The sequence below is a fragment of the Giraffa tippelskirchi genome, chromosome 9 (genome assembly GCF_054371585.1).
Source record: "Giraffa tippelskirchi isolate mGirTip1 chromosome 9, T2T-mGirTip1v1.2.pri, whole genome shotgun sequence".
Taxonomy (NCBI): Eukaryota; Metazoa; Chordata; class Mammalia; order Artiodactyla; family Giraffidae; genus Giraffa; species Giraffa tippelskirchi.
In genome coordinates this window covers 33,628,112-33,640,543 of record NC_137283.1, presented here as the reverse complement: position 1 = coordinate 33,640,543, position 12,432 = coordinate 33,628,112, and the positions used below count along the sequence as shown (strand labels likewise).

The 12,432-nt window shown below is 54.1% G+C and overlaps 1 protein-coding gene across 6 annotated transcripts in view; it reads right to left on the bottom strand.

Annotated features, from left to right (window-relative positions):
- Positions 1-12,432, bottom strand: part of LRIG1 (leucine rich repeats and immunoglobulin like domains 1) — a 539,770-nt gene that overhangs the window by 17,091 nt on the left and 510,247 nt on the right. For all 6 annotated transcript variants that reach the window (XM_081528432.1, XM_081528434.1, XM_081528428.1 and 3 more), the window contains 3 exons: positions 10,101-10,244; positions 7,502-7,645; positions 5,148-5,228 (listed from right to left, as the gene is read on the bottom strand). In XM_081528432.1, coding sequence (XP_081384558.1) covers positions 5,148-5,228; positions 7,502-7,645; positions 10,101-10,244 — 369 coding nt within the window. The remainder of the gene's footprint in view (positions 1-5,147; positions 5,229-7,501; positions 7,646-10,100; positions 10,245-12,432) is intronic.

Genomic DNA, 12,432 nt, shown 5'->3' with positions numbered 1-12,432 from the left:
TTCCATGCTCTGTCTTGCCAAAAAAGGACCCTTGTGGTGTTAAGCGGAAATCACCTCACCCAACCTGGCTATCTCCCCAGGGACCACCCGCGGGCGGGGGGTGTGTAGCCACAGTCTCACAGGGGAGAGGGCGACTCATCAGGCTCCAGTGAGAGCACGTGCAGTCAGAATGAAAACTCTTGGACTAAAGACTACAGCCCACTTCTGAAAATTGCATTCTGGGGATAAAGGTCCCTAGAGGTGGCTGGAAGAGGACAGGACAGTGGGTGTCCACGGAGATGGCAGCCAGGATGTGGCCACACGGAGCTGTGCCCCTGCCCATGAGAAGGCCCCTCAGCTCTTCAGCAAAAGCCCAGGTTTCACATGAGGCCGATGGCGCGAGGATCGTCAGATCCCAGACAGACAGGTCCTCAAAGGTTACCTAACGACTGTACCTGGACCGACCACCCAAGAGAGGGGGCGCTCGCCTGCTGGCCACTCCAATCACCATCTCAGCAGTGACAGCCAGAGTTTTCTCAAAAACCCAAATCTGGGGCCTGCTATACACCTGGAGGACACGCACGCCTCTTCCGCAGGCTGTGTGATCCGAAGGGAAGTGAGCCTGGACTTGGGGTGAACGGTAGGGGTGCACCAAGAGTGGCTGGATGCCGGGAAGGAAAAGCATCAGATTCCAGATTTCCCTCCTCATTATCAGACGCTCTGATGAGAGCCCACACTGCATTCTCTCCGCCCGCTGCTGCACACAAAACCGTCGGCGAACACCCAAATCATGCTGACACATGCGGCTGTGACCATGGTGCCTACCAGGGTTCTGCAAAGAGCAGATTAGGAAGGACACGGGCTCCCGGCAGCCAGCATCCGGGAAGTCTCTGAACCACAGGGTGGGGCAGGGACCCCTAGGCACCGGTGTTCAGGGCAGAAAGCCCTGGAGAAAGGCAGGCTGGCTAGCCGCTCACCAGGAGCAGGATTCTTCGTCTAGATCCACCGAGCATCAGGGGGATGATTGCCATTAAAGCCCAGCCCTGCTTCAGACCTGCGTTAGGATGGGGCCCACGAGGGACAACAAGCAGCAACCCCTCTCTGGAAAGAGAAGCGTGAGGCCTGAAGAAAGCCGCTGCCTGCCACACGGGCCCCAAGCCTCCGGCTCATTGCAGAGAGTCCCTGGGGCCATGCAGGTGAGGACCACGAGGCTACCTCCGAGAGACAGGGTCACAGGCCCCACGGACCCAGTCTGCACCAGGCACGGCCTCCGCCTGCTCCCAGGCCGCTGGACCCCAGGGCTGTGCCGGCCCTGCAACGTCACAGCGGCCCCATGGGGACCGAGCTTGGCCCTCGGAGGCAGCAGCTCCGGCACCTGCCTCCGAGGGTGAAGCAGCACCAAGGCCACTGACCCCTTTGCCCTTTCCTTCTCTGGGAGGCGGTCTGCATGAACATGAAAACAATCTCATCTTGCAAGAGCTTTCACGACTGCTCTCTGTCTGAGGCTTTCATTGTAAGACAGACAAACCCAACACCCAGAAACCCGGTGGCCGTGCCTGCTGGGGCTCCCTCACCGCCGGGCGAGTGCACCAGCTCTAGCCTGAGGGGCACTGAAGCCCGGCGCCTCTGACAGCGCTGCCAACCTCGCACTTACTCAGATCCCCTAGGTCGAGTCACTGCGCGCTCTAGGTCCCAGTAAAACGTAGTGAACTCTTCAGTGAAATCTTCCGTAAATGAGATCCAGGAAAAAAGCTGTGCTTTATTTTGTCCATTAAATATTAGTCACGTTGACCTCTTTGACAGTGAGATCAGGCTGCTATTTCTAATGGTGACAATAGCAATAAAACAAAATCTCAAATTCTCAATTACTCAGGGGCTGGCTAATCGACCTGTAGGTGGATTGAAACAGTTCCTCCTATGCCCCAGCAGATGTCTGTGGATGGGGGCTGGGCTCGCCCAACAGACTATGTGGGCAGAGGAGAGCTGGGGCTGAGGGCGGGGGGGCCAATGAATGTGGCTGCACCCGATAATGGCTCCCAAGAAAGGACAGCCGGCCAGATGTCCCCCACACCACTGACCTGGAGCAGACCCTGGGCTTCGCCTGTCAAACCCTCTCCCTCATCCCCTGCCAACCCAGCTCTCGCTAACTCCACCCCACAAAGACTGAAGGGCCTGTGCCCAGGAATGCCATGGGGGAGCCAGAGTCGCAGGCCGGCACCTGTTTCCCCGTTGCACACAAGTGACTGAACGCTCTTCTCTGTGGCTGACCTGTGCTCCAGAAACCCTGCCCCCTGCCGCACGTGGGGCCCCAACTGGTGCCCTGCTGACACTCTGGAACAGGGGGGCCGCTGTGTGGGTGAGCACAGCAATGCCCGGCCAGCAAGCTCTGGGTGGAAGGCCCATCCCCGACGGCCCTGTTCAGCGGCTGGAAAATGAAAGGCAGGGCAGGCTTCACAGAGGGAAGCCTTTCATGGCTCTGCTGCTCACTTGTTCCTTTCTTGGAAAACATTTTAATTTCAGTCTGGCCTTGGGCCTGGCAGGAAGGACCCCAGGTCCTTGACTAGGGGAGTGCAGGCCACACAGCGTGTCCTCCGGCCCTATCGAGGGAGGTCCCCGATCTCCGCCCCCAGGTGCTTCTGTGGCTGAGCCAGCCAGGCTCGGGGGACCTGGAGCCCTGACAACAGCCCTACGGGTGGAGAGCCCTTTTTCATACTGACATGCGCCCCCTGCCCCCCAATAATGGGTCCGACAGAGTCACCACTAGGCTGCTCAACGGGGCAACGTGGTGTCATGGCCACGCTGCGGAGCGTTCGGGCAGCACTCCAGGGAGACCAAAGCAGCTCGGCTTCCTCCCACGTCACGTGACTGATGCTGACTCAACACAACTAGCCATTAGGAAGGGCTGCAAGCTGGACACGGGCTGGTTTACACAGAACCACAAGTCTCGTGGCCTTGCAGCCCAGGCCCGCCTCATGGGCGGGAAGGACCACCACGTTCCACTCACGCTGGTTTCTGACCAGAGCCACGCACCAGGGTCACAGGATCACAGCCCATCTCACAGCCGTGACCATCATGTAACAATGCCAGTCCTGTTTCCCATCTGCCCACTTCTCATTCCTCACCTCTGAGAATCTGCATCACATAGTTTTCCTTTTCTAACCAAGAAAGAGAATCACTTTTTTTTCTTTTGCGATAGAACTGAAATACCAGCCCACCTAAGTAACTGATTGCATGTATTTAATGATATTAAGGAATTACTGTTACTGTCTCAGTTTCCCCCAATTGTTTGCATCTGTCAGTCTTTTTTGGAAACGCTACGGAGAGCCTCCATGCCCAAGATCCCAGCAGAGCTGGGTGGGAGGAGACTGGAGACTATTCTACAGGTCAGGGTTAACCAGCTGCTTCCAAGGAACCTGTGTCAAGCAGCTCAGGGCAAGTGAGGGATCCAAGCCCTTGGGCTGAGTTCTTGGGACTTTACACAGGACTGTTACTGTAGTCCAGCAGGGAAAGGAGAACACGCTGGAGAACAGATCACAGGCAATTAGGAAGTAGTTCCAGGTTCTAGACACAGCATGGCTTACACGGAACCAGAAGTCACATGCCCCCAGGGGTCACTGCCTTCACCTGGCAAGGAAGAGCCTACTGGAAGCCACAACACCCAAGAACCGCCTCCAGGTTTCACGGAATGGACAGACCCCACACAGGACCCCACCTTTGCCATTGCTTAGGCTGGGGCCGGGCGAGGCGCTCGAGATGAGGCTCGAGCTGAACGGCTGCTCAGGTGCCCACACCCCTGCCCATGCCCTCCAGCAGCCGCATCCCGAGCTTGGGGCTCCCCTGTCAACGACATGCCTCTGTGCCCCATCGTGTGGTCCCCTTCCCAAGCTTGTGGGGCAAAGCGCCCAGGAGGTGTGGGAGAAGGGAGCATTTTAGGGGAGAAGAAGAAGGCTGCCAGGCTTTTCCGACCCATTCTCAGAACACAGGATCCTCAGGAAGAGACCTCGAGTCAAAATAGCTGACGCGTACTCACCACTCCCAGAGTACCCAAGGCGTGAAAAACCCCACTTTTCTAAACAAATTAGAAACAATAACTCCTCAGAAAGGCCCTCCCACCACAGGCTTTCTGGAGCCTCGCCCTTCATGGCCGCTTTCAAAATATTTACTTTACTCTCGTGCTCGGCTTGCCGTCTCCAAAACAGGCGGGGGAGGGGGGTACGGAGCTGTGACCATCCTGTCTTGTCCTCCTCCACACCCTCCACTGGAGAGACAGTAAACAGTAGTAATAGCTCCCACTCCCACGCCTGAATGTTCCCAGGGCGGCTCAGCACAGAATGCTGGTGAGAGGCAGAAACAGTGGACGAGGAGGGTACAGGGTGGGCTTTGGGGCCACACAGGCCCTGCCACCCAGCAGCTGTGTAATCTTGGGCAAGATCCCTTCCCGTTTCCTCAACTACAGAAAAGTGCAAAACACAGCCAGGCCTCGTGAGATAGTTAGATGTCACACACACAGACACACACCTCCTGAGATAGATGTCCCACTCACTAACATACAGACACACACACACACAGATACACGCCTCCAGAGAGTTAGATGTAATACACACAGGAGTGCACGCACACATACACATGACTTGCAAATTCTAGGAGCTGAGAAAAACAAACCCCAAACACTGGAAACCCTGAATAAAAAACATAGCTACTGTATCACCCTTGGTAATGACTGTTTCTCTTTAAGATTATGATTGACAACAAAAAGACTGCCCGAAGACTCTAAACCATCAAGAGTTACTTGGCTTTAGATGTTTAGAATTTCTAGAAACTGAATAACAGGGCAAGACTCCTTTGAGGAAAGAACAACAAAAAAGTTGGCTGTTTTCACATCAGTCAAGAACTGAAGAGGAAAGAAGATCCAGCCGGCCTCCAAACCCCAAATCTTCAGCCCTAAAAAAACCAGCGCCCAGGGCAGCAAGGAGATGGCAGGTCAGAGAGAAGCGGAGAGGTCTCCTGCCTTCCTATGCAACTTTCCTTTCCAAACAAAAGAACAAGGGATGTGCCAGTGCTACCCGGGGTGGACCCACAACCAAAGTGGTGTGTGTGTTGGAGGGGGGCGGGGGCGGGGAGTCACTTCTGTGTACCAGCCCCACGGATCTTTCAGCGCCCACACTCACAGCTTGCTGAGGCTGTCCAGCCCTGTGAAAGCGCCACTGGTATCCTCGATTGTGCCCGAAATCTCATTGTGGTCCAGATCCCTGGGGAGGAGAGACAGAAGGCTCAGCATCCAGCCTGCTGTGGGAAGAGAGAACCACGCCCAGTCTGCCACCTTGAAGCTCGGAACATCCCAGTCTATTCCAGATGCCTGGACGGTATGTCCGCCTAAGATTACAGGCGTTAGAAAACAAACTTATGCTTGCCTGTACACATGGCTATATTTAAAATGGATCACCAATAAGGACCTACTATACAGCACAGGGAACTCTGCTCAATGTTCTGTGGCAGCCTGGGTGGGAGAGGGTTTGGGGGAGAATGGATACATGCGTATGTATGGCTGAGTCTATTCATTGTTCACCTGAAACTACCACAACAGAGTTTATCGGCTATACCCCAATATGAAATAAACAGAAAAAAAAAAAAAATCAGAGGTGTGACCACCAGGCTACCCTGCTGTGCAGCCTGGCTTTCCTAGCCTCCCAACAAAGCTGACAGGGGCCTCTGACCAGCAGCTTCTGGGTTCCACGTGCTGCTCCCTAGCAGGCTAAGGCCAGCCCCGGGGGAAGGGGTGCAGACGGCATTCCCCAAGGGTGGACTTTTGGCCACTGCTCTGAGAAGGAGTCCAAAAGGTTCCCTAAGGTTTCCATCTGCTTTCCTACCACCTAGGGTCCCTTCCCTGGACTTGACGAGACACTGCACAAGGCCCGTGGAGGAGGGGGACAGTGAAGAGCTAGCCCTTGGCACAGGGCCCTCTGCAGCCACCTCCAGGCTGGCAAGTGGGTTTTGCACCCTGACCTCCGATCTCCCCCTCCAGGGCCTCCACAGGTGCTGACTCCCAGCCAGGCACATCTGGATGCTGAGTCAGACTTGTGACCCACTTGCCAGTATGAGAGGATGAGGCCAGCTTCTCGGGCCGGTCTCCTCCAACAATGAGAATCACAAGGCCGATGACTCAGCTTCCTGACCCAGCTTCCAAGAGCAGGTCACCACCGGGCGAGACACCCCACCTGGTGACCATGCCCCCGCGCCACCCCGGTCGGCCCTCTCCGACTTTCCACAAGATCTCCCACACCTTCCTTTCCGGAGCCCTGGAGATGTGGGCCAGGAACAGGACGGGATGCTGCTCTTGGCTCCTGGGAGAGCCAACGGGGCAGGGACCTTGGACCGTGGAGTGCGTCGCTTGCTCTGACCTTTATTTTACAGCAGTGTGCACAGAGAGCTGCGATTCGGAGGCTGGAAGGGCCTCTTTCTTTTCATCGGTTCCTCCCTATTCGTCCTGAAACACCCAGGACCCAGGGCTGCGGCTTGGTGTGCCTGTCCCCCTGCTCCAGCCCGGGCTGCCAGTTTTTTCTTTCTTCTCTGGCCCGCTCCATCTGAACATCCTGGCCCATGTCAGTCAGCACCACGAGGGCTCGGAGGCTGACCCTGGCTTGAATAGCCTAGTGTCCAGTTCTTTCTCACTCCCCAGCGACAGCCTGGTGTGACAGCTTTCTCAGCCCTCTCTGCCAAGTGCAAGGGCCTTTCTCCCCATCAGGCTGGAGCAGCCGCTCTTTCTGCAGGGGGCAGGCCTGGGAGGGAGAACCCGCAACCCACTGTTGAAATCCAGATGCCACCCCCAACCCCTACCCCGTGGCTGGTTGGCTGGTTGTTCTCTGTTGCCTGGAAGTTCTTGGAAGCCAATAGCTAAAAAATTTCAGTCCCAGAAAAGCGCCCTGCAGCAAGCTCTGGAAGTTCCTTCCACCTCATTGGTTGCTGTGAAGAAGGTGACATGACCACCTCCGTTGGGTTAAAGGACCCTCAGGAGGCTCAGGGAAAACACAGGACTCCCCCGTCACCTCTTGTGGACATGGGCTTCTGAACGCACAGTTTGTGCTGAAGATGTGAAGATGCTAGCCCAAGACACGCGCCTCAGTACTGCCCTTGCTCAGATAAAAATGCTCAGGACAAAACCATGAGTCACTGTGGGAAGGCTCAGTATGGCAAGGATGGCCCCCCAGCTGGACTGCTGTCCCAGGGGGCGGCGTGCGGTCTGGGGAAGTTCCCGCAGCCGGACCCCACGTCCCATCATGCGTAGTGTGGGAACCAGTGCTTGGTGACAAGTTTGAGTCTTTATCACTCTAGGCACCACCCCAGGGGGAATGAAGGATAGTTTTCTGCTGAACCAGCTCTTTTTTGATTTATGACATTAAAGTTTGAGACTGTGGCAGACATCACAAGTCAGCTTTTCAACTCAAGACCTGTGAGAAGGGAATACAGTGAAGCAGGTGGCTTGCTCTCTTCTGCTCTCCCATCAACCCAATGGGGAAAGACTTACAAGACACGCAGGCTCTTGAGTCCCCGGAAGGCGCCTTCTGCGATGTGACTGATGGAGTTGTGGCTGAGGCGCAGGATGCTCAGGCTACTCAGGTCAGCCAGGCTCTCCTCGTCCAGCCGGGTCAGGTTATTGAAGGACAGAATCCTGAGAACGGGATGGGAGAGCGAACGTGGTCACCATCAGGTTGCTCGGCATTGTCCTCCCTTCTCCTCTCCCCATGGTGGAGCCAGGTCAGCCAGTCATCTGGGTCCAAGTGGGAAGGGACATGCCCACCAGAATCCTGAGGGCAAAGTGGTCTCACAACTAGAAACCCACCAGGGCTTGACACCCCTGTAGTCTGACTCTTGGAAGGAGATCTGTAAACGGAGCACTACCCAGGGTCATTCAACAAACAACCACAAGGCCCCAACCCCTTCCTGCACCTCGTGTCCGTGGCTGGTCCTGATTCAGGCCACGGAAGACTTCTCACGGCTGTGGCCGGAGAGTCTGGACGGGACCCCAGCGGGTTCTCACAATGAGCAAGGGAGCCAGACAGCCTCCGCCCTCCGCCAGTAGAGGGCGCCACCAGGCACTGCCTGGAACAAGACTTCCTCACTGAACTGCAGGCCGCACCTGGGCGGCGCCCTTGGGACCAGTGTCCCTGCAGGCTTCCTTGCCCTCACCAGAGCCAGCCTCTTAGCATGATCTCCCTACTGTAAGCAGGTCAGACCCACACCTCCAATCACACACCTTCTCTGAGCATCAGAATCAAACTTTCCTCCCAGCACACCCACTGCACCTCTGATGTGGCTGTGGGTTGTGACCTGGCGTATTAGTCATCTATCCTTGAAAAAATGGGAACGCTGGGCTGGGGCAGGAGGAAGGAAAATAAATTCAGAGATTAGTAAGTTTGTAAAGGTAGCAGGGAGTGACACTTTTTCTCTCCTGGAGAAATAAGTCATGGTGTCTGTCAGTTGCAAAGACCTGGCAGGAGATCAAAATTACATCCTCACCTGCAATTAAAGAATTGAAACATGTATATTATCATATGTGAAACAGAACACCATTCCATGTTTGATGCATGAGACAAGGGCTCAGGGCCGGGGCAATGGGATGACCCAGAGGGATGGGATGGGGAGGGAGGTGGGTGGGGGGTCCAGGAAGGGGAACACATGTAAACCCATGGCTGATTCATGTCAATGTATGGCAAAAACTATTACAATATTGTAAAGTAAAAAAAAAAAAAAAGAAGAAGAAGAATTCAGCTTAAAGGAGGGGCGGGACACACACGTGGAAAGCAGCCCTAAATCTGGCTCCAGGGTTACCTGGGTGTCGGACACAGTGTTAGGCTGGTGAGGACACATTCCCGTGACCTTCTCTGACCCTTCTGAAGAGCACAGAATGCAGGTCGAGGAGCGCAGGAGGAGGGCGGCCCTCACCACTGCCTCAGTACCGGGGGGACACACCCCCCGTGATTCAGACGGCAGGTGGCTCCTCGCCTGTGCAAGTGCACGGGCTCTGGGGGGGAAGAGGACCTCTCCTGCTTCCTGATGGCTCCCAGGCCTGGACCATGGAAAACCATGGGTCCTGGGAGCTCCCAAGTGGGGTCCTGACCCAAGGAGAGCCTTTCAGAAGCCATCCCAGTCCACGTGAGAATACTGTGCAGCTCCACTGCCTGGAGGGGGCAGGAAGCCAAACCCAAAGGGTTGTTCACACACACACACACACACACACACACACACACACCCCGATCACACACACACCCCGATCACACACACACACACACACACCCCGATCACACTCACACTCTCACACACACACACACACACGATCGATTGTTACATTAGGTAATGATGGACTTCACTGAAATATGTGGGCTGAGGGGGAAGGAAGAGGGGGGAGAGGGGAGAACGTGGACAAATAGATAAAAACACAACCTGCAAAAGACTCAGTACTAAGTTTAAACATGGTAAACACATAGAAGTTCCTTACTGTCCACGTGTCGCCATTTCTTGGGTTCCCTATCCTTTCTGTGTTTGAGCCTCAATACAGATATACCCTGCTTTACTGCGCTTTGAGGATACTGCACTTTTCTTCTAAACAAACTGAAGGTTTTGGCACCCTGTGTAGTTGGGTGATAAACAGCATTTTTCAGTAATAAAGTATTTTTAAATTAAGATCTGTACATCATTTTTTCAGACATAATGCTACTGCACACTTCCCAGACTATAGTGTAGCAGAAAGACACTTTTCTATGTACTGAGGAGCCAAAAGCATGGGATCTGCTTTACGAGGTGGTCTGGGACTAACTGCACAGTACTACTGAGGTCTGCCTGTAGCCACTCTATAGAGAAGCACATGTTACAGGCTGCAGCCGTTTGTGGACAGTCTCAAAACAGCTGTTCTTAGACAGTGGTCCCAGCTAACCTGAAACGGGGAGCAGAGTCTGGAAGAGGTGAGAGTCAGGCTCTCAGGTCCAGGGGTCCCACTCTGCAACAGGCCCTCACCATCCCTACCAAGCCCCCATGCTGTGGGTCACGGGGCCCAGGGCTCCCCAGGCTCTGGAGGAGGCACCCCCTGGTGTGTCCACCGTCACCCGCAGAGCTGGCAGGACACTCACAGCTCGTGCAGCTTCTGACAGAAGCTCCAGCCATCGCGGTGGATCCTGGAGATGGAGTTGTTGCCGAGGTGCAGCTGGTGCAGGGCTGTGAGGCCGTAGAGCGAGCCGCTGTTCACCTCTGCCAGGCTATTGTACTCCAGGTGCCTGCCACGACAGCCCCATGTGCGGTGAGTGCGGATCCTGGGGGTCACGCCCCCACCCACCCACCCGACAGCAAAGGAGCCGCTCCTGCCATCACACCAGGCAGCACCGAGGATCTGCCGACACTGCTGGAGAGACTCGTGTTGGGGTGTGCACCGACGTGTGTGTGCACACCTGTGGGGTGGCGGAGAGGCAAAGCTATACAGATGGTGGTGAGGATTCAGGCCAACTGAGAGAGCTCACAGGCCACAGAGAAGCTCCTAGAAGCAATCTCTTTAGTGGCATACAAGCGAACCAGCAGCACAGGGGCAGAGGAGCTCTGAGCAGAAGGCAGAGCCCATTCAAGGAAGAGGAGAGAGGAAGACGAGGAGGTAGCTCTCATCACTATCCCCGTCTTATAGGTGAGGAAACTGAGGCTGAGACAAGCAAGGTAACCTAAGACTCGTTCCTCAGCTCGTTCCTCAGCTCAGCCAGTACTGAGGGGCCGGAACTCACAGCTAGGTGAACCAAGCCTGGACGTGGGACCACTGTGCCAAGAGACATGGCCTGACATCTGGGGTCGAACTACTGGGACTTAATTCTCAATTCTGTCACCTGGCTGGTTGAAGGAGCCTGAACAACCATGAAGTGGAGATGCCCAAGAAGTATTGACTCCATAGGGCTGTGCTGAGAAGGAAGAAAACGCAGGACAGAATTTCAGCTTTGTGCTGAGAACTGAGCTCCTGTTTAAGTTCAGTAAGTAGGGATGTAAGTTACCATCATCCTTCTTGACAGCGCGGCCATAGACGACGCCACTTCACAGCACTGGCCTTGTGACCGGAAGCTACTACTTCACAGGCTGCTCCACATGCTATCACAAGGGCTCCAGGCGGCTGGGTTTTGCTTTTTACATTGTCTGTTTTCTGCCTCTGCTCAAAACGTGAGCCCTTAATTTATAAATAACGTCTAAGGTAACTCTTCCTTCACCCCCCAGTTTGCATGAGTTTGTTCAACAGAAAAACCAAATGGTATGTACTAAGAACTCCATGTTTTCCTGAGAATGTGCTCTGATTCCCAGCCCACCCAGAGCACGACCACCTGGCTTCCAAAGTCCAAAATGACAGTTTTAAGGACGTCAAGGACAAGTGTTCTTGAATATATAAAAAGAGACCGAGTTATGCAAAGGTGAACAACGAAGAAAGGGAGAAGCAAAGCTTAGCAAGGCTAAGCTGTCTTTTACAAAGTGTGTGTGTGCGTGTGTGTATGAAGGTGTGCACACTGAAAGATGCTCCTGATAATGAGGAAGGCACAGGGAGTTGATGGAACTGGACCTGGAGTTTTTGGTTTTTGTTTCAGTTGCAAAGATAATTGAGCAAGGACACAGATGGAGTGGTGTAACTTGTAGATTGAAGGGCTTCCACGTGTCTTGAGCAAGTTAAATCACTGACCATAAAGCAAGAAATCTCATGATGACACATCAAAATGTAAGTGGTATTAGTATATTAACTTGGAAGGAACCACCGGCAGAACTACAAACAGAACACAAGATAGAACATGATGAGAAGTGACTGCCTCCTTTTGTGAGGGGAACTGGGGGCTAGGGTTGGGCAACAACTGCTTTTCTTTACTATCTGATTTTGCTCAACTATTGAGTATACGTTTCTTTTGATTAAAAATAAACAAATGTAAATATTTAAAAGTTGAAGCTCGGTAACTGCCTTGTCTGCCCCTCTCCGGACGCTCTTCTGTTCCTCCGTTAGGCAGGCAAGCCCCAAGGCTGTCCACATCTGGCTGGAGCAAGCACTCCCTTGATAGAAGTGGAACATCTGCAGCGAGGGGCTTGATTAGCTCCCAAAACAGAAATAAATCTCTCAGGATGAACAATACATTCTTTGGCCCACCTGCACATCAAGGAAGACTGTCAAACCCGAAGTGGAGGGAGAGGGAACTTCCTGTGGTGTGTGGGAGAGGGGAGAGGATGTGAGAAGGAAGCCCATTGTCCGCCAAGGAGCAGGGGGCAGGGGTATAATCAGGAAGAACAATCTAACTCCATAATAGATGCTCCCTGTACTTTAACCTTTGTATTCTCTTTTGCTTCCGGTTAAGAATGCTGCCTAGAGCATGAAGTATACTAGCCCATATGATGCTTTTCCACTCATCTAGAGACAAGAAGTTGCACAACTAAGAATAACTTGTCTGGTCGGAGTTTACT